The sequence below is a fragment of the Porites lutea genome, chromosome 8, assembly GCF_958299795.1.
Source record: "Porites lutea chromosome 8, jaPorLute2.1, whole genome shotgun sequence".
NCBI lineage: Eukaryota > Metazoa > Cnidaria > Anthozoa > Scleractinia > Poritidae > Porites > Porites lutea.
The window spans coordinates 20,830,268-20,851,317 of record NC_133208.1 but is presented as its reverse complement, the minus strand read 5'-3'; the positions used below and the strand labels follow the sequence as shown (position 1 = coordinate 20,851,317).

Sequence of the window (21,050 nt, the reverse complement as noted above, 5' to 3'; positions counted from 1 at the left end):
ACGTTGCTTTGTTACATCTTCGCGTTTTGTTATTACCATTTACTGCTTTCTTGCAAAATATACATACTACACTTGTTGAAAATGGTGAAAATTTAATAAGCGCCCAGCCTCGAATAAGCGCCCACCTCGAATAAGCGCCCACTCTCAAGGTCCAAAAATTTAATAAGCGCCCAGGGCGCTTAATCGAATAAATACGGTATTGCGCTACGCTGCCTAATCATATGTGTTGGAGTTTTCATTTTTTAGGTGTTCTAAAATTGTGTTAAATATACTGGGAAAGGCCGGAAGAATATGCTTAGTGCGGAAGTTGCTTGCTCCCGAAAGTGGCCACCTGTCACAAATTCCCTTTATAAAGTAAACCTCTTACAACTTACTCTGTTTTTATTTTCAGTGCTGATGATGCAGGTGATTTATCCGATTCCCCACCCCCTGTTCCCCCAGTCCGCTGCTCCTCTGTCAGTCGAGAGCGAGATAAACGTTTCGGCGTCGATATCCCCCTTCCCCCTCTACCTGCCAAGCCAAAGTTCGACGATACAGGGTCAGCCGTCAAAGCTTCTCCCCCGGAACTCCGAACGCGGCCTTCCCCTGAGGTTGTCAGTCGGCGAGCTCCACCTATTCCTCCCGCCCCTAAGAGAATAGGGGACACAAAGCCCGCCGCTCCCCCGCTTCCCATGCACCGGAGGTCAAAATCCGAAGGAAGATCCCCCTTTGGTGAGGAAATCGCGTCTGGTCCGGGATCAGTTCTGAAGCTTCCTGTGGAGAAAAAGCTTTCCGATCCTGCAGACGCTGAAGGCAGAGACGTAACAGATAATCTTCCCCTACCTCCTCCGAGGCCCATTAAACATGGGTCAGTCCGAGTGACGTCATCTCCTTCACTTGTAGCCAAAGAAGATTTAACACCAAGGTCAGCAGTGAATTATTAAGTGATACTGTACTTGATATTTATTCACTGAATTGTCTTCTGTTATTGAATTGTGTGTGTTTTGCCGGCAGGTTCGCCACTCTACCTCGCCCTCCTCCACCTCGACGATCGGGATCAGAATTATCCAGCAAAACGCCGTTCTTTGGTAGGTAGACAAATGAGTTTAAATTCCCCCTTAAGCATGTGTGCTTTAGAGCACTCGTTGCATTAGTCACGCCGTTATGAAATGCGGAAATTAAGTCCTTTAACCGGATTATTTTGACAGACAAAAAGCGACCTCTAACGGCCACTAGACACAAAAGCGAATCCATATGGAATAAACCATAACGAGCGGTGGAAGGCATGCTCAACAGGGCCAAGCGCAGACAGACCTTTGCTGTCGTCACGCGTTGAAGATAGTAATTTATGTGAAGCTTGGGAGAGCGTGCTAGGGAGGGAATAAGCGCGGGAAAATCGTGAAATTTCTGCCAAGCGCAGGAAAATAGACTGACAACCGGTGCTTTTTGCCGCGAAACTTGAAATAAGTGGGATAGAGTAGTGCGTTAAACGCTAGTACACGTGCTTATGGTGGTGGTGGGTGTGAATCTTTTGTCAAGCTTTTTAAGCATTTTGGCTGTATTGGATCATATTCATTCACTTGGTCAGCAGCTGTCGTATTGCTTGGAACAAAGAAAGTTTTCCTTGAGTAAAACAGAAGTGTTCAATCCCACAGGATTTTTTTGGTACACCAACATGGCCGCTGTTTCAATGTTTTGAACACCAATATGGCGGCCTTGACGTCATGTCAAAACGTTCTATACTTCGTGATATCTTGAATTTAGCTGGTATGACTCTAAGACCTCTAATTTTGGAGCTCAACAAAGACAAAACCGAAATTGCTTAATCCATATTTATTGGATTCTTATGGAAATATACACTCACGTGATGTTTTATATTTGTATTGTGGTAAACACAGAAAGCGAAAATAGTAATCAAGGTCAAATACCCGCTGAAGAAAAAGAAAGCGTCACCGTTCCAGAGAGTCCCATTCCAGATCTTCCGCCAAGATCACACAGAACCCTGTCGGTGAGTATCGTGGTGTAGTTTTTTTACAATACTCTTTTAGGTTGTCTGGTCATTACAAGGTTTCCTGAACCACAGGACCCAGAGGAGTTCAGTTTGTCATTGGAACATCCAAAACTGTATTAAAAACCATACACAACAGCTATTCCAACATTTCCGTTACGCAACATATGCACCTATTTCAATTAAGGTTGCTTCCGCGAAACATAGTGCATGATGCAAACTTGTTAAAAATTTTCGATTTTAGCATATTACCACAGAGAAAAACCTAAACTCAAATCACTGTCTTAAAAAGCCGAGGATTCAGTGTTTTGAAATAGTTTGTGTTAACGTTCTACTCACACAGCGTAGTAGCGTCTGCAACGTTTGCTGCATTCTAGGTTTCTAGGCTCGTCGTGGGCACATAATTTACTAAACTTGCTCCCATAATGCACCGCGGGCCATGAAACATGAAACATGCCACGCCGAAACAACCTTGATAGCCCACCTTCGATATATTTTATAAATTCTAATATAATTTTGAGGCTTTCTGGTCATTTTTCTAAATTTCGTTTGGCCTTCTTTGCGCTCAAGTCTCCTCTGGGAATTGCGAGACAATGGAGTCGTGAAAAAATTGCAATTTTTGTCCCTAAAGCCTCGGAGTCGTATTAGAATTTTATTATATCGAACGTGGGCTATTTAATTTGGTGTATACCTGCAAGATTGGCTTCGGGTAACGGTATTGCCTCCCACAAAGAAATGGCTTTTGGTTAAATTTATATTCAAAACGGCAGTTTATTTTGATAGGAGATCTGTTTGAAATGCATCGATTAAGATCCTATTGGGCTTATTATTTGGGTTTATCAACGATGATTTATATTTTACCCGGTAAGACGTTAATAATGTGTTCATATGTTCCAACTGAACTCCTATGGACCCTGTGCCGGGTTGTTCTAAGCTGAGATAAGCGCAAAATCTTTGTTCAGATATGGAAGCTTAAAGGGCAAATTCAAGTAAATTCTACCCTAAAAATGTCCAAAAGTGGAAAATAATCTTGGCTCCGCTTCAATGCGATAAGCTTCTCTAGGCAAAGGGCTTCGAGCGCGTAAGTGAGTGTGTATTTTTGCGATACAAACTGCCGGCTGTCATATGTAAACTTCAAGGATCACATTATTCTTTCCTGTTGTCTGTTTAGACTCCTTCGGGCCTTCCGCAACGAGTGCAAGCGCTTTACGACTGTGAAGCCGATAATGACGACGAACTCACCTTCATGGAAGGAGACATAATATTGGTCAAGGGCGAGGGGGAGGATGCCGAGTGGTGGGTAAGTATCAGTTCTTCAGATATCCTGCATTGCAGGCGTTTTCTTCCGCCATGTTTCCTTTACAGTAACACCAGAGGATATTAAAGATCGAAAGACTACCGTTTCAGTAAGCGTTTCGATCCTCAGGGATAACATAATTGTCAAATAGCTCATGCATGTTACGCGTCCTCGTGTTATTTAATTACGTAGCCTGGGACCAGGCTCCGCATTGGGGGAAAAAGGGAAAAAAACCTGCGTGGCAAAAACAAAAAAAAACCGTGTGGCGGAGGCTCTGCTGCACTTGCCTCCCCCCCAGGCCACCGCAAGGCTCGCTTCGCTCGCCGATATTTTTCCTATAAGACCCCGTTTTTTACCCTTTTCCTTCATTGCGGAGCCAGGGCCCAGGCTATGAAAGACGGTAGTAATGCAATTGCTTTACATACAATGAGCCCTTTGAAGTCGCGTGTTATAAAATCATCTCGCTGTAGAGCTAACGACTCAGTTAAATCTTGCAGGAAAGGAAATGAACTTTTGAAATGATGTACCGTAAATCCTTTTTTAAGGAGCCTGTTTCTTTGAAGCTCGTTTGGTTGGAGGGGGGAGGGGTTAATAGAGAGGGGGGGCTTAATTTAATGAAATGGGGCACCATAATGCTTTTTCAAACAACCAGAAGATGGTATCAATTCTCCCAAAAGACGAGGACGTTAGAGGTCTTGCAGCCAATGATCCGAACTTTCAGCATATGAATAAACCATACCGGATCAGTCCATCGTTTATTAATTTGGTAGTGAAGAATCAACCTCGTTCCCACGGTTCTCTCCTACCCGCCTACCCGTCCCTATGGATAGGAGAGAGAACCTGGGAACGAGGTTGGTGAAGAATAAGGAGGAAGGAGATTAAAAGAGAGGAGGGAGTGGAGGCTTGATAGCTTTCTTTCCCTGGAAAGGGGGGAAGAGCTTTTTAGAGAAAGAGAGGGCTTATTTGTGAAGGGGGCACAATAGAGAACCCACTGCGTTCCATACAAGCTGTTATCCCACGTGACTGTTAAGCTGTCAAGTGCCTATTGTGATCGAAGATTACTCTTTGTTTTCTTCGTAGCTGGGGGAGATTGAAGGGCATCCAGGAAAAACAGGAGTTTTTCCAGCAAGCTTTGTCAGGGTTCTCTCCCATTGACGTCTATAAAGCATAGAAGAGAGTCACAAATCTTCCACATAAATCCTTTGTCTTCTCATGCGGTCACGCATCAATTGTCACGCAACCATTATCACGCAAACTCGTGACGTCTTCTTCGCAATTTTCAAAGGTAACAGAAAAAACCTGCATTTCTTGCAGTTGTGAGCTATTTTTCTAAACTTCATACTTTCACCAGATTGTTTAAAGCTGCAAAACAAGAAAAATTCTTATTTTTTTTATTTCGACATACTTTTTTTAATAATAAGCTTATTATATCCGCAACTTTTCTTAACTGAGATGAAATTTGACCTGGTGGTATTTTTACATTTTAAAATCATATTTATCTCCAGAACGCCTTTTTATCAAATAATTTTGGTGCTTCTGTCCCTAATCAAACAAAATTATAATTGCATCAGTAAATCCGTTTTCTTGATTTTGTTGAAAACATTTAGAACTTTAATTTATTTGTAAATTGAAGAGTTTAAGAAATTGGTAGGTTTTAAATCTATGCCATTGTTTCTGTGGCAAATAAGTTACCTTTCGCTTGGGAGATGTTTGGGCGTATTTTAGTTTCAGTTAGGTTTTATTTGTACAAAAGTAGAGGGTGAAAGTTTTAGCAAAAAGAGTGGAAGTTGTAGAAGAAAGATTTTGAATGTTCAAGCCCAAAATTGTTAAGTGGGGTGAATTATTTGGGGAAGATTAATTTCGAGGAGGAAATCTTAAGTGAAGCCATTTAACAAGTAGACTGTAGCTTGGAATTGACTGAGACGATTAAGTACAACAAGCACAACGAAAAAAACCAAAAAGAACATTGTGAAAACCAAACTGCAAAATCTAGCACTGAGTAGATTTCTCCTTTATTAACTCAAAGTGCTGAATTTGGAGATTCTTTTTTCCTTTGAATGGCTTGAAAATCTATTTCCCTGAGATACGAGCTAGAGGGTTTCATCAAGAGTCTATTCCAAGCGCTGAAAAGCTGAACCTTTGCAAACGGTCCCATCTTATAATCGAGATACTTCGAGTCATGGCCTAGCGACTTAACAAAAACTGCAATCTTCACCTCCTGTAAGCCAACCTCTTGAGCTGGGGTGTTCGCATTCTGAAGGTTTTACTGTAATTAATTAAAAAAGGTCGAAAAATACTCGGCAGGACCTCGTTTTTCAGTGTTTCGATACCAGATGAAACACTCTCCCTCGTGTTCGTTATGTCATCGAAGGCTTACGTCACGAGCATGACTAGTCTTGTGCCAAATCTTTTGGCCTTGCCCCAGCGAAGAAATACCGCTCGAAACACCCATTTGTGAAAATTCTCACAAAGCTGATTGAAAGCTTTAATTTGATGGTCGAATAGGGCCAATCTACTTCATCATCTCAGTTGACTCCAAACAGACAGGGCCACGGCTTTCTCATAAGCTGACCACACAAGAATTGAAAGTTACCAAGCATTATTTTTCTATAAAGCCGTGATTCTTCCAATATTATTCAATGTTTTTTAGTCTGAATATTTTTAAACTTTGTTACTGTTAAAAGACCTCTTAAAAAGAATTCTGCTGTATGTTGCAGTGAAAAGTATAGGATAGGCCTATTTTTAAAAGTACTGACAATTCACTGTCGTCGAATTACGGAGCGTTGCAACGCGATCAGAGGAATTTTGTTTAAAAATTCGTTAAGTTTTCCAGAAATATTGGAATAAATGTACATTAGGAAAGAACTCGAAAAAAAAAAAAAATACAAACTCTAACTCTAAAGACGTAGATCAGACAAATCACGTCATAGATATTGTGATTTTGTTAACAGAGGACCTTCGAAGCGACAACGAGGGATTTGAACAAAAAAAATGAAGGCGGGTTGTTCGTCGACAGTGCAATTTTAAGCTCAATTTGTAGATGATAAATTTTCGTTTAGAAATGCACGTAGTAGGCGTTTTCGTAGACGGCTACGTCTTTTGTCGCCAGCGTGTCCAAATTTCTACGCCCACTTAACAGTGTATTATGGTTATGGTTTGTTTTTCAAATCAACGTTAGTTAGAGTCTTCCAGTGGTTGATCCAAATGAAAGACATCTTGTAAAATTGTGATAATTTTAAATTCCTTTACAGGAAATAGATGTTTCATAAAAGTAAAACTGCTATTTCTGTAACATAATTTGCTCAAAAAATGAGCTTGAATCTTAGAAAGTTACAATATTTGCAAAAAGATGTATTTTTATAAATTAAAAAAATATATATCAACAAGATGGGTCACGCGACTCTATTTTCTATTTTTATGGCCAAACTTAAGATAATATATACCACTTTTCAGCATGAAAGCGAGTCCTCGAGGACACTTATTATTACACAAAATGATTGCATATGTGTAATAAGTTTTTTCGCTTGTCCTCTAGGACTCGCCTATCCTGCGTAGCACGCGCCGGTTTGTTAGGGCGAAGGAAGAAATCTCGAGGACACGCGAAGGGAGAAAAGGAGAGGAGACCCCTTCACCCTTCGCGTGTTCCTCTCGCGCGGCCTGCATGCTAGGACTCGGTATCATTCTGAATCGAAAGTGGGCTAAACCTGGTCCGTAGCATGGGTCGTGACGTCATCGAAACCGCTCCTTCGCTCGGGCAGCGAGGGCCTGGACCGGCTGGACTGAGGGTTTAAAATTGAAGGCAAGGGTGATCGGACAGCTAAGGTTTACAAACTTATTTGCCCAATATTTCGGCTAGACAAAACAGTCTTTATCAGGAGCTAGAAAAACAACGTGAGCCGAGAATCAGGGAATAAACGGTTACAGTATATAAAATAATACAAAAATAAAATGTGATTGGTGGAGCAATACAATAGACAAAAACTTGAATAAAGAGGTTACATAAAAATATATGTCAATCGATTAAATTTTATCTCGTTTTATTGGCACATGTTTTTATGTAACCTCTTTATACAAGTTTTTGTCTATTGTATTGCTCCACCAATCACATTTTATTTTTTATTTTTGTATTATTTTATATACTGTAACCGTTTATTCTATTCTCATTTAGATTTTCTAGCCCCTGATAATAACTAGTTTTGTCTAGTCGAAATATTGGGCAAATAAATTTGTAAACCTTAGCTGTCCATTCAGCCTTGCCTTCAGTTTAAAGTGCTATTTTATATTGCTGATCCTGATCTACGACAAGACCCGGCTTTCCCTCGCCGCTGTTTGTCCAAGTGGTCCTTACAAGAATTATGGACTGAGGGTGCAGGCCATTTGGACTATGTAATGAAGTTATTTTGCTACAATTTCTTAACTGCCTCAAGAATTTTACACTGGGACTGACGATGAATACAATGACACGACGATCTAACCTTCAACTGTTATCTCGGATGTTATCTCGAACAATATCAAGTTTAATATTACAGTATAATAAAAACCTCAGTTTCGTATTTATATTCATATTTAATTCATATTCCTGGCAATAATAACACAAAAGCAAATTTGCTAATACCAGGATACATTATATTTTCAAGGGAGTACATACTATTTTACATGATGACAATACAGACCTAATACTAAGGCCAAGCCCTTCCGCCTGAAGAGTTTCGCGCCCGGAAGAGCAAGTGAAATTAGAGGTTTCCAAGAGCATCGTCAAAGTGGCGCTTCTAGAGTAAATTGAGGCGAGTTATCCTACGATTCGCGAATCGTAATCTAAATACAAATATCTAATCTAATCTACAAAAAAAAAATACAGTTGGCTACAAGCTTAATATACGACAATATTAAATTAAGTTGAGTATGTAACGTAAAGCTTTCGAAGCTATAGTGTAGAAAGAGTTTGAAAACACTGGGTTGTCGATCCAGCAAGAAATTCCGCAAGACGGCTGTAGGGAAATTCGTGATACCTAATAATTAAAAAAATCCACTTTCTACCTATTTTTTTATAGGAAGAATATGTTAAGCACTAACGGAAGAGTTGTCCATTGAATTTCTAACTATAGTGGATAAATCTATCGACTGAATATTTATCTATTCGCGTCGTCGACGTTCCTCGTTGGCGTACGCTGTGCGTCACGAATGCTGGAGATTCTGTGAATTCTTCTTCGAGTTTTACGGTAACGCATCCACAACGCATTTGCTAATACTAACAGTATTAGAACCACAAACCACTGTAAAACAAGAGAAAAGAAAGGAATGCTGTTTTGAGGTTGCGTGTGAGTTTGGGTCGGTGTTTCGTCGAATTGCACTGTGGGACTGTTTTGAGAAAATTTTTTTCCCACTTTCTTACGCAACCTCGTAATAGCGACAATGCCTCTAGAATAGTCCCACAATGCAACTGGACACGACAGCGATCAAGTGGCGCGCGCATCCTCAAGCTGGACAATTGACATCATTATGAGGCTCATTCATGGAATAACACTGTTGGACTGTTTAGGGGAAAAATTTTGACCCAGTGTCTTGCGCAACCTTGCTTTCAGAACAGTCACATTGTTCATTTGAACACAAAACCGACCCAGTTGTGCGTGCAACCTCAAATTGGACAAAACCCCATACCCCCAGGAATGGCCGGTCATGGCTCTCTTTTCCAGACATCACAAAATGCGCAGCACTAGTCAAGACACTAACTTTGGCATAGCCAAATTGTTTGGTTTGAAAACCGTGTGCTCACCACATGTGTAGTCTCACCTCGCCGTCACACTGGGCGAAGTAAAAAATATAAGGATTTTTGCCAGCCAATCAGTTTCAAAATTTGTTATAATTTCAATTCAATAACGATAAAACTCAATTGATGTGTTGTGGTATCAAGTTATATTTTAAACACGTCTCAGACAATTTACAGTAAAACTTCCAACTGGGCACTAAAGCATAGACACAGTAAACCCAAGCCCACAGTAACACCACTTATCGACTTACCTCGACAAGACATGACATAAGAGACTCTCTTCCAAACTCGTACCACTTCTTTTTCTCATCCTTTACGGTGTCAATGACAAATGACACCAATAGTGCTAGTGCAACTGTAGGATCGACAAAACTGAAGACAGTGGTTAAAAGAAAATCGCTAAAATGACTTGAATAGACTGTTCACAGTCCCCTATTTTCCCGTAAGATCGTCGAGATCGAGCGCTATGCGTTACGGGTTGCCATCTTGGATAAGTGTCAAAACTACTTAGGGGGTGGGGGGCGGTTTGGGAGGGTTATAATCCCCGACGCCCCCGCCCCCTCGGTACTTTTGAAAATCAAGATGGCCGCAATTAACGGTAAGACGCGCTATATCACGACGATCTCACAGAAACATAGGGCACTGTGAACAGGACTTGAATGATCCGATTTTTGGATTGTTCACGATATTGGCGTCACAATTTCGTTTCTCGGTTTTTAAAGCACCTTTGTATTGTTTCAAACAGGTTATCATTTTCAAGAAACCTAGAGAAGGTATCTGGGGAAGAATAGGAGGCCACAATTAAAAATAATGACCTACTGTCTCACTTTACTGAATTCAATAACGACTTGCTGTTTCTAAAACGATGAAAAGGTGCAATAAAGCTTACTCTTGAAATATTGACCTCACGCTACGCGCTGGGTCATTATTTTAAAGGAAGCCTCGGGGCAATCTTGTTTAGAATTTGTTACTTCAAGAAGTATAAAAATCTAAATTCTCAGTCTCTTTGGTACTGTTTAATAGGTATTCACTGCTTCCACATTATCCCCCAATACACTTCGTCCCCCCCGACACCCCAAACATTGCGTAAACACTGATTTAAATTTTGGGGACGATTGTAAATAATCAATATGGGATTTTAAAATGACAACAACAGCAAAAACGAAGGTGCTCTCACTGTGTTCATATATTTGTACGTGGTTCATTTTTTTGCATGGTGTTACCATTCAAATGAAACATATTTAACAGTGCCTTTAAAGGGTACTATGTATTTAATTGCTAGTTTTTATGAAAGTTGGTGGGGGGGGGGGGGGGGTTGGGTTTAAAAGAAGTGTATTTTAGACGATGTGGAAGTGTTGAAGGGCTCGTCTTTACATTGCCAAGGATCCCACAAGAGATCCCAAAATATGGCGTCTACAGTTCACCTTCAGCGAGCATTCCATGGTGCCATGGTGGCATAAACATTAACGTTAGACCCGTTTTCAACGTCGCGTTTCCCTTATGCCAAATCTGATGTAAATGAGCGAGACTAAACGCTATATTTTCCTTATTACCATTAAATTCGGCACGTGTGGAATGTGACGTTTGAAATGAGCCTTTGTTTTTTTAAAGTCGCAGTATTTAGAATTAGTTGTCTGTATCGCGCTAAGAGCAACGTCGACTGATTACCGGTGAACACGATTTTTTACATCAGGCAGTTTATACGGCAGTGTTTAACTGAAACTGAAACTTTAGAAAACTATTTGGAAACAGTTGTAATGGTTGAAGAAAACGAGCCAGGAACGGCAATTTCAATTTCCATATAGAGGATCGTTTCACCTATACTATTAGAGACGAAAACTGTGGACGAGGTATTTGCTACTATGAGACACAAACGCTGCAAAATACGACAAGAAGTCAACTGGTCCTTTAGGTTGTGAGCCAGTGGTGATTGCATGAAAGAGCGCAACGTGGAATTAAAGCAAAGCTCAGGTTTGGAATCTTTAAAAATGCTTTTGGAAATCTTTAATATTTCCCTTAAAATAAGGAAGTTTGTCTATACGAAGTCAGGACTAAGAAAATCCTGTTTCATATTGAGTTATAACGTCGTGTTTAACAATACTTGAACGAAAAATTATTCGTAAACAATAAATTGTGTTTCAGGATAATATATGCAAGGATATGACTAATTCCTCTGCGATATTGACACATAGCCCCTTGTATTTTATTAGCGGTTCATTAGCAGTTCCCTTCAAAGAACCAACCGGTTTTTCAGACCTTTGATTTACAGTAGGGGTTATGTGATAGGTTGTAAACGTTTTGCCTACTCTTTCCTACTTGCTTACTTCCCATTTCAACCTTGACAGTTTCCGACGTCCATTTCCGGGCGACGTTTCTCGAGAAATCTCGCGCGAGAGACCGAAAAAAAAAGATAAAAAAAAAAAAGAATTTGCCACCATTTATGTCATTATACGGTCTTCTTTCTTCGGGAGGAAGAGAGAGGACCTGGGAACGAAGTTGGTCTGCACCCTCACAGATCACAGCTACCGACTAATCAGCGCGCAAGATTTCGCTCAGTATTTGTAACAAGGGTCATGTTTTTATGTCGTTGAGACCATAGTCTCTGAAGTGAACTTGGAGGATGAGTCTATTTGTGGAGGTTTGACTGTACGGTTCATTATAAAAAGCAATGATTGGAAAAATTTAAGTAGCATGAACCTTATTTAGCAAAGGGCAAAGTTGGTTAAGTGATCTCACGTACTTTATAACGTACACCCAGATCTTTGGCAGTTTCCAGTCCTCTAATCCAAACTGAATTGAAAAAAAAGCAGTACATTACAGTGGGAATACATTAACATAATTGAAAAAGTTATCCTGAAGTAATATTCAAACTTCAAGCTGTGTGCTTAATTCTGGAAGCTGATTAGCTACTTATATTGGAGCGTGCAAATAGTGTAAAACACGCGATCTTCATGAAGATAAAGAATGCGTGCAGGGGATGATGGGAAAGAGAAAAAGAGAGAGCCTTTTTCCTTTTGTCTCTCTCCATCCCCCCCGCCCCCTCACACCACCCACGCTTACTAGTTTATCTGCAGACGGAGCCTCTACTGATCGGCGTGGCAATTAAAAAGTTTGATTATTCTCAAATCCTAGCATTACTACCAAACATCCATACCTGGTTTACTATTTCATTACGAAACTTCGACGCACCATAACGGATCGGTAGAGATATGATGACTACTCCAGCCAATACCTGGCCAAACGCCCAGACAAAGTCCTGGAAGAAACAAATACGGCGAAAGCCCCTTTCTATAGAACTGTAATTACCATGTTTTGTATCATCCATTTATCAAAACTACTTTTGCCTACAACTCCAAAGTTTTTTTCTGTGTTCAAGTTGTTACGGTTACGAGATAGTTAGTCGTAAGTGTAAAATGATAACATGGGCTCAAAGCCAAGTGAAAATGTTTTATGACATCACGTTTGTCTGGCACAAATATTTTTGATTCCGATCCTTTCTTGATAAAAAAACAATTTCGGATGACGTCACTGGTCAATGAAGGGCTTCGCTGTTCTTGCACAAAAGGTTCCAGGTTCATTTTTTCGTACTATATGTTTACACCCAATTAAAGGTTCTCTACTGAAGGTGAAATCTGTTCAAAATAATATAACACAGCGAAAACAGATTGGGGTGAGCCACCTTTCCACTCACACCCGAAGATGACGACGTATTTTGGTCCGACTGTTACTAAGATATTACGTGCATAAGGTCATGTCCACACTATAATACCAAATAGCTTTTAGTATCGACAAAGTGTGAACAGCAACGGCACTGAACTGGAACAAGTCGTTCACACACATCGAACATTGAACCGGAGCGGTTGACCGAGAGGGTTTGGGTCCTCCCAGTCCCAGTCCACACTCCTGGACATTTACTTCCGTCTCAGTGGATTCCCGTCCTCTTTTGCTGCTTATTCACTTCCGCTATGGTCCAAATAATAATAATCCATTTATATAGCGCCTTTTCTACAAGATTCAACGGCGCTGTTTACAAAAAATTAGATGGAACTAAAAAGTAAAAATAATCACAAGAAATTGACATTAAAACTAGACGCTAACTACAAAATAGATAAATGTACACAACAGATAAAAAGTCAGATAACAAATAAAAACGTCACGATTCATAAGCTCGCATAAAAAGAAATGTACCGGTTCGCACTACATTAAAGTGTGGCACAGAACATCATCCGACATGTTACGCTCAGCTTTGGAGATCTGCGCGGCACAGCTGCGCTATGTTACAGAAATCGCGCTGAAATCAGCCTTCTTATGTTGTGAACAGAAGTCCGGTGTGGTTTTCGTGCCGGTGCAAAAGCTATCGGATATAGTGTGAACATTACCTTAAAAACATGTCGTGGCTACAGACCTGATTAACTAAGAAATCCAAATCCAGCGCTGAGGGTATACCGAGACAGAACATTCCTATAGACACCAGAGGTAGAGCAAACTTCCTGGGAACTGTTGAAGCACGTAGAATAATAAAAGAAACAGTAAGCGTTTATCGAAACCTCAAAAAAAAAAAAAAAAAAAAAAAAATTCCAGGCCTGTGACTGTGTTCTGTGACTGTGTTCTGTGACTGGCCTGAGAGACCAGTTGCATAAACAGTAACGTCACACCTAGACGTAACTTGGTACAGCGACCTTCTCTTGTTTGAGGGAATGGGCAGCCGTACAAACGTCATAGACGATAGCCGCTACTGTCTGACATAAAGCCCGGTCAAAATCTTTAGAGCCTGCTAGCAGGCTCACATCCACGAGATTTAGCGCTGTCAGTCTACGGCGTCCTACAGCGCAGAGCGGCGCAGACAGTCTGAACCGCCTGTATATACTATACTAATAGTTTAGACGATGCTTAGGCCGGCTGCAAAGGAGGTTAGGCTCCGGGGCCACCAGCCTCGTTCCCAGTCGTCCTCGGCGATTTCGGATTCGACGTCACCTGTCAAGCTTGTCGGGAAAGTTCGCCGAGGACTATCGCACTCGGTTCCAAGCCTCCTCTGGTAACTCGGATAGCGCGAACTGGCCTGGGTACGAGGCTGCGGGGCCGCCAGAAAAAGCCGGCCAAAACGGCGAGACGATTAAGGCGTCATTAGCTTTACCGGGTCGTGCTAGAGGTTCCGCCGCAAAAACTTTTCCTGAACTCGCACGAATGAGCCTGCTTGCTGGTTAATGTCTTTTTGGTAACGCCAGACAGTAGCTGTTACGTATGACTTTTATGCAGCTGGACCTTGGGTCGGCTCAGTCACATGATGGATTCATTTACGATCTGAAAGTTTCTAAAGAAATTTGGCAAACATTCAGCTTCAAGATAATTTTCAGCTGATTTTACTTTCGGTTCATGTCATTGCGATCTTAATACATGTTGGTCCCTTGTAAATTTCTTGTGTCTAGTCAAGAGAGGATTATACTCTCTTGATCTTGTTACATTAGGAGGCAACGAAGCCGAATGGTCAGCGCGTCAGGCTCGGAATACGGCGGTCCTAGGTTCGAGTTTCGCTCCGACCACCACCTGGATTTGTTTCTCGGTCGCTCCGAGTTCAAATCCTTGGTCACATTGGCAAATGACAACCTTGTTGTATCCTGCCAGTTTGGGTTCTTATTACCTGTTTAAAAACGTTTGTAGTAGGGTCCTTGTAAACTTGCTAGACTAGCTAAAACTGTACTTCCACTGTAGACAAGACGTTTCTTATGGGGATCTAAGATTTACTCCTCGCGAGCAGTATCTTGTGCCAGGCTCTCAGATAGAAGGGATGTCACGGAAAGAACGCCAGGGGAAAATAGGACGCGCGTGATCTGTGCGGCGACGGGAAATGAAGCACGTTTTCTTATCAGTTTACTCGATCTCTGTACATAACTATCTCGAAGCCTGAAACAGGCGACACGAGCAGTCGCCAAAAAGTCGCTAATACCTACTTCGCATTTCTTCAAGAGTGAGCACTGGTAACTCTAGCACAGCTATGAGTGAGCTAACACCAGCTAAGGCCAAACACAGGAAGAATAAACATGACAAGACACGACCTGGAACTCCCAGCTCTTTGTAAAGAACCGGCATCCTAGTGGAAAGAATACACGAAACCATTACCGAGCTGATACGGAAACTGCCAACAAAACAATACGTTTCCTAACCGTGGGTGACGCTCCCTTATTTGGACTTAACGGGTATGTGCGGCTGAATAGGGTGTGGTTTTGAGAGCCTGTTCCAAGGTGCTGAGTGCCTGTGCCAGGCTCTCGCTCGTATGGACGAGCAAAAAAGCGAGCGAGAAGTGAAATAGCGAATGAGCGAAAAATGGCGGGAAGAGAGCAGAGGAGAGTCTGTAAGTATTTTCTCAAATACATGTACCTCAATCTGCCCACTACTCCGCCCACGAGAAACTGTTTCTCGTTTTAGCGTCTTGAACAGGTTGTCTTTTTGGACCGAAAGCCTTTCAAAAGCTTGAAAGGATAGCGCGGAGAGGTCTGCATTTGTCATCTAACTTTTTATTATATTTTTTTTTTTTAAAAAACTTCTTACTTCTGTATGCCAAACGAAACGAATTACAGTCCTAAAATAAGGTCTCTTGTATTAAACAGGGCAGCAAAATGAACGGTTTTTGTCTTAAACAGGGTCAGGTTTTGAAGGCCTTAGAGGCACACCTCTTCCCAGACTTTTCTGGAGTGCCCCCCTGGTTTTCTCTGTCTGTTCGGCTCTTACAGCTTACCAAAGAAAAGTCAGCCCAGTATTGGCGTATCCATCATCTCTGAGTAAAGCTGCTATTTTGCTTTGACTTTGCCGTTCTCGTATTTTCGTGGAGAAGACGGTGCAATATAATGTTATAGCGCAAATTAAGCTAGAAAACAACAACATAAAAAAGACAAATCAACGTTTAGTCATAACTTTAATTCTACGGCTTCGAATGATAACAACAGCTTTACCACAAGGCGGATATATGCGGAGCTCTCAGCCGATCCTAAGACCTTTTAACTATTATTTTCATTGAAGCGGAAAGAGTGACCGTTGAAAGGCAGTGTACAATGTTGCTTAAAAACGAGAGAAGAATGTCTCAAACTTCTATTAACCTTTTCGACGGTTAATTTCCCCTTTACTGCTCAACTTATTAACTCAACTAAATTGAAATATTTTCAGTAACCTTTGACACTGATTAACACTAAACAGGTTCAATTTCAGGTTCAATTCAGATCCAATTTTGGCAGGGCCGCCGCAACTTCTGACCCGTATAAACAGTTCCCTTTTCCCATACCAAAACATTACAATATCAACGCAAAAAGTGGGGTTTCGCTTGAATTTTTTTTTTTACCGGAAACAAGTATCATAACGTGAAATGCCCAGGGGGAACTAATGTACAACGGTAAGGAAGGATCCCGAGGGGGTGGGGGTACTCTCTATGATGGCCTATACGGGGAGGTTCCGCCCGAAAGGGGTACTTTCTTCAGGCTTCAGGTTTAAGGAAGTTTAGGGGTTTCATTAGTTGAAGTATATGAAAGGATAGGGAAATCTATCGTTTCGGTCTGTAAAATGGCCCCAAAAGGCTATAAAAAGATGCATTTTATGGCTGTGAAAAAAGTGGAGAAAACGTTCTGGTTTAGTTAGTTATCCATATTTTAAAAACATTGCGTTTACAGGAGTTAAAAGGGATGCAATGTTCTACACTAGGTATGTGAAAAGGGTACCAACTGTCAATAGAAGGTACGGGAAAGGGATACCTTTTCTCTCAAAAATGGTGCTTATGCCCCCCGCATAAATCATTTTTGAGTACCCCGAGGGGAGGGTGGAAGCGTAATACCAGCAGTTAAACAGCTTGTGTCTCAAAATCCACGAAACATTCTTGGTTCCGTCCCTGTGTTCAATCGCTCCTCACGATGTTAAGACGAGAAAAAAATGTTCTCTTTACCTTATTAAGTTATTACATGTTGGGAGAATGGTTCCTATTTTGACCACGCTATTTCTTCTCGTCATAAATGTTGCATAGGTCAAGAATAACCCCGCTCCAGCGCCTAGCAGGATTAGAAAAACATCAAAGAAAGAAATTCAAAAATAAAAGGTTTTAATGAGTGCGGCCCTCGAAATACCTCGTATTATTTCATACCTGTATCCCAAGCATTTTGAGAAGCTGCTTCGACCCACAATCTTAGGTTTTTTAGTTCACCTGAAGAATCATAACAACAGTGTTACTTACAAATAGACACGTCTTGATGCTGGAGTTATTACCCTGTAAAAGTTTCAGAGATTACACTTTTAGTGACGTCGTTACCGCGCCTGGTCGTACGTATACCGTCACTCTGAAAAAAATAACCGATGAAAACATTCCAACTTCCGGGTTTCGTTCTCTGACATAAAAAAAAACATGGTTTCTCGGGTTTCCAAATTTGCTCCTTTTTCCTGTCCTATATATTGCGTCAACCTGTTCGTGTAAAGCTATTTTATAGTTTGTACCAAGTTCTAAACAGGTCACCAAGAAATTAGACAAGTTATTTTGAAAGACAGAAAGACACTTGTGCATTTGCCCTTTTTGATCACGTTTTTTGGTTCCATAGATTTTCATCGTGGTTTCGCAAATTTAGCCGTCATCAAAGCAGAATTCTGAGGAAATAGCGCAGAAATTCTACACCGATGAGGTATCACTGCCCAGATATGGGAAGTGCATCTGATTGGTTGAAACAAATTTCTTCCACCGCACCACCAACCAGAAGCACAACCCAGACTGGTCTGGGTAGTGACACGTCATCAGTATGGAATTTCTGTGCTTGTTCCTGGGACTTCTTTTCTTAGGGAAACCAGTGTTGGCATCAAGCTACTGCATTACAACTTACTGTACTTACCCCAGTCAGGTGAAAAGAGAAAAGAGATTCCTTGAGATGCATATTCCAAAGTCAAGGACCAATAGAAAGACACTACCAATACAAGTAACAGAAGAGGGACAATGATGCTGTTCACACGTTCAATTGATGACACTGATCTTGTTAATGAAATACTGGTGATGAACAGAGTCAACAGGTGGAGCAGGACTGGAATGTATTGATGATGTTCCTTTAAAGAAAAAATTAGGTACGCAATGAATACATGTGACTTCCCAATCATGAAGTGAGCAGCTTCTAAAAGTACCCGAAATGCGACGTAATTGACCAATCAGATCAATAACCAGAGTATAATACCATCAACTGATGTGACACAACTCACTTTGACTCTGAAGATGACTACCGCACAGGTTGTCAAAACGTCAGCCACTGTCAACAACAACAGTCCTATTCAGGACTATGTTCATCCGGACTATCAAACTCAACCTACTTTTGAAATGACTCCTGCGTTCAAACCTTTCACACTATAATATTATTATAAACATCTAATTGATCGGCGCCTGCTTTGAATACCAACATGCTATATCCGAAACCAAAATTAATTTCAGAAGTTACCTGTAAGTCCTTCCAAATATCCCTACTCTCCTGTATTGAGTTTGGCAGATGATAGAAGATGGAGTGGAATAGATAATAAAAACACCACCCAACCACAACAGAGTAGTATGACCTAAAACAATTCAATTGATAATGTCTGGAATAAATAATCTTGAAAGACGACAATGATTGTCAAATACTACATGTATTTCCATTAGAGGAAACAGGATCAGCCTTCCAAAAGTCAGAACAGGCTGGCCGGACCTTGGCCAGGTCAGTCATTTTGAAAAGCAGGCTTTCTCCTAGAGTTTTTGCTGAAAAACCATCTCCTTTGTGCATACTATCATTAAATTTTAGGATTTGACTGATCTGGCTAGATACAGATGTAGTTTTAATTTGAAACTCTCATTATGACTTTGAAATTGGACGGTTTTTCTGGAACAGAAATGGCCCAGAGTCTTACACAGGAATACCAACCTTGCTCCTTTGCTTTAATCTGCAGTTACCAAGATTCATATGCTTCTAGAAAGGAAGTAACCATGCAACTATCTGGGAGACTGATACTCACCCAATGAGAACAACAACAGCAACCATCCATCCCCCACACCACAATGACCGGGGTCCGACCAATGAACGGAAGGACTTCACAGGACCATGTCTTGTGAAACGACCAACAGAATACTCTATCAAAATCACTGGTATAGACCAGATTGCCAGGAATAATATCCATACTAAAAGGAACTGGAGTCCACCTACAGAAACAGTCAAACAACAGGCCCCAGTTGTTCAAAATTTGAACAACCAGATTTTGATTCATTTTATGTTGCCTATTGGGGGACCTTCAAGCTCTTATTTTAATTATTTGGGTCTTGAAATTATTCAACCAAAGTCACAGATGTTTACAAAAGGGTCTCACTGTCTTGGTGAGGGACCAACATGCACACTGAGTCTGTTGTTTTTATGATCTTATTCTTGGTAATGACCCTTGTTCTTAAGAAGATGAGTGGTCCTACAGAAGTGAACGGTTTCATGTACAGATAATAAAATTACATGTATGTATTACTCACTTCAGAAAACTGTACATTTAAAGTTGGAATTCAAGAGCTCAATTTACAGTACATAGCCCACTCCCTACTACTAACCCACCATTTAACAAGGGGGGAGTAAATTAAAAGGTTGGAGGGTTCTACTCACTTTTCACAGACATTGGAAAAGTACAAATAAGGCATCACGGTAATTTCAAATCGTTGTTCACCTTTCTAAACTTAAACGACAGTATTTTATGGATTTTAACTTCATATTTTCAGCTTTTACAAAAATTAACAACACTCTCCTGTACCATGCAAAAACCCCTTTGATCCCCTCTTCAGTGGTAACTGTGGATGATGTTGATTAGCTAGAAGGCCCATTTAAGACTGAGTCAGTTATTTGAAGCCCATTTTACTAAAAATGCCCCAGGAATGGTACTCCTGGTAATTCTTAAAGGGGTTGTGCCGCCTGATTCTCTAAATCCTGACCCTATTTCAGACCAAAAAATATCATAATCATTTTTCCACACACATTTTCAGACCAGATCTCTAAAATTATGCCATCACTTCTTAGATTAGAGTGCAAACAAAGCAATTCTTCTAATGCATTTCAAATTCACATATTTCTATTTCGTTCTTACATTGTATTTATTTGGAATCAAAACGATAAAAAATGGGCCAAGTGTATACCTGTTTTCAGAACAAAAAGGTGCCAAAACCATACCCTCTGGGGCAGCACATACCTATATGGCTTATATAAGGTAGTAGCCCCTCCCCCAGAAAAATTCTTGCTTCATTGCATCTAAATGTCTCTCTTCATAGCAATTTATCCCCTCACCCACCCCATCATCGCTAAATGAAATACCCCCCCCCCCCCTCACCCCGACAGTTACCTCATTACGCTTGCGAGCACACTCCGTGGACAAACAAAGGAATGCACCGCATTGATTTCCTTTTACTATTTTTTCTTTAATAGCCTATTTTTCTTTATAAAAAAGCGGTATGTATGAAACGCTATTTGCTTTACGTGAAGGTCACCAAACAGTGACAGGTCATCGGGAATCACGCGGATCGTGGAAATTTATAAAAAGTCAGAGGTAGTCGACATGGGGATCCCACACGTACGTATCAATGATAAAACGAAATTTAAGCATTAAAGAGATACTTTCAAATATACACTCCCTTGATACCTTTCTCGCCGCTGTTATTTGCCACTATTCTCGGAAATCTCCAAATGTTTCCTGTACCAACGACACATCCGATACAAGACAAAACTAATCCCCATTTGCTTGAAAACGACGACGCCTAATTTGAAGCAGAGAGGTGCAATAAACAGAAAAGACGCATTTCAGTTACACTCAGCACACTCCAAATGCGTGTTCAGCACTGTGATCACTATTTACCCGGGAATTCTGCTGATTCGAGCTTGAAGAACTTCCGAGCAGCGATCGTTGTTCTTCGCTAGACATGTTATGTTTTGTCTGGAAGTTTCTCAAGTGCCCTTTTTAATTTAGCGTGACCATGTCAAGTGATAAAAATCGCGCTACGC

General features: G+C 40.9%; 3 protein-coding genes across 3 annotated transcripts in view; 1 reads left to right on the top strand and 2 right to left on the bottom strand.

The window, feature by feature from the left end:
* LOC140945615 (arf-GAP with SH3 domain, ANK repeat and PH domain-containing protein 2-like) overlaps nucleotides 1-6,672 on the top strand; it is a 29,705-nt gene extending 23,033 nt beyond the window's left edge. The window contains exons 31-35 of the mRNA XM_073394629.1: nucleotides 392-904; nucleotides 994-1,067; nucleotides 1,878-1,987; nucleotides 3,159-3,287; nucleotides 4,365-6,672. Of these exons, the coding sequence (XP_073250730.1) occupies nucleotides 392-904; nucleotides 994-1,067; nucleotides 1,878-1,987; nucleotides 3,159-3,287; nucleotides 4,365-4,439 (901 nt within the window). The 3' untranslated portion in view covers nucleotides 4,440-6,672. The remainder of the gene's footprint in view (nucleotides 1-391; nucleotides 905-993; nucleotides 1,068-1,877; nucleotides 1,988-3,158; nucleotides 3,288-4,364) is intronic.
* The window catches only part of LOC140945339 (uncharacterized), a 554,440-nt gene that overhangs the window by 392,124 nt on the left and 141,266 nt on the right, over nucleotides 1-21,050 (bottom strand). The window lies entirely within an intron of this gene.
* Nucleotides 7,932-21,003, bottom strand: LOC140945623 (uncharacterized sodium-dependent transporter YocR-like). The gene is made up of 14 exons (XM_073394643.1): nucleotides 20,905-21,003; nucleotides 20,692-20,806; nucleotides 19,042-19,225; nucleotides 18,495-18,606; nucleotides 17,904-18,111; nucleotides 17,171-17,230; nucleotides 16,976-17,078; nucleotides 15,785-15,913; nucleotides 15,000-15,139; nucleotides 13,457-13,548; nucleotides 12,206-12,307; nucleotides 11,792-11,841; nucleotides 9,303-9,423; nucleotides 7,932-8,557 (listed from the first exon to the last, which is right to left on the bottom strand). Exons 1-14 carry the CDS (start codon nucleotides 20,968-20,970, stop codon nucleotides 8,414-8,416), a joined length of 1,626 nt encoding a protein of 541 aa, XP_073250744.1. The 5' UTR covers nucleotides 20,971-21,003; the 3' UTR covers nucleotides 7,932-8,413.

Bases quoted from the DNA above. Each gene is read 5' to 3' on its own strand.
- LOC140945623 (XM_073394643.1), bottom strand. From the start codon at position 20,970: ATGTCTAGCGAAGAACAACGATCGCTGCTCGGAAGTTCTTCAAGCTCG. The intron at 20,807-20,904 runs GTAAATAGTGAT...GCTTCAAATTAG, and splicing joins CGAATCAGCAGAATTCCCGG to GCGTCGTCGTTTTCAAGCAA. The intron at 11,842-12,205 runs GTATGGATGTTT...TTTTCAATTCAG, and splicing joins GTAATGAAATAGTAAACCAG to TTTGGATTAGAGGACTGGAA.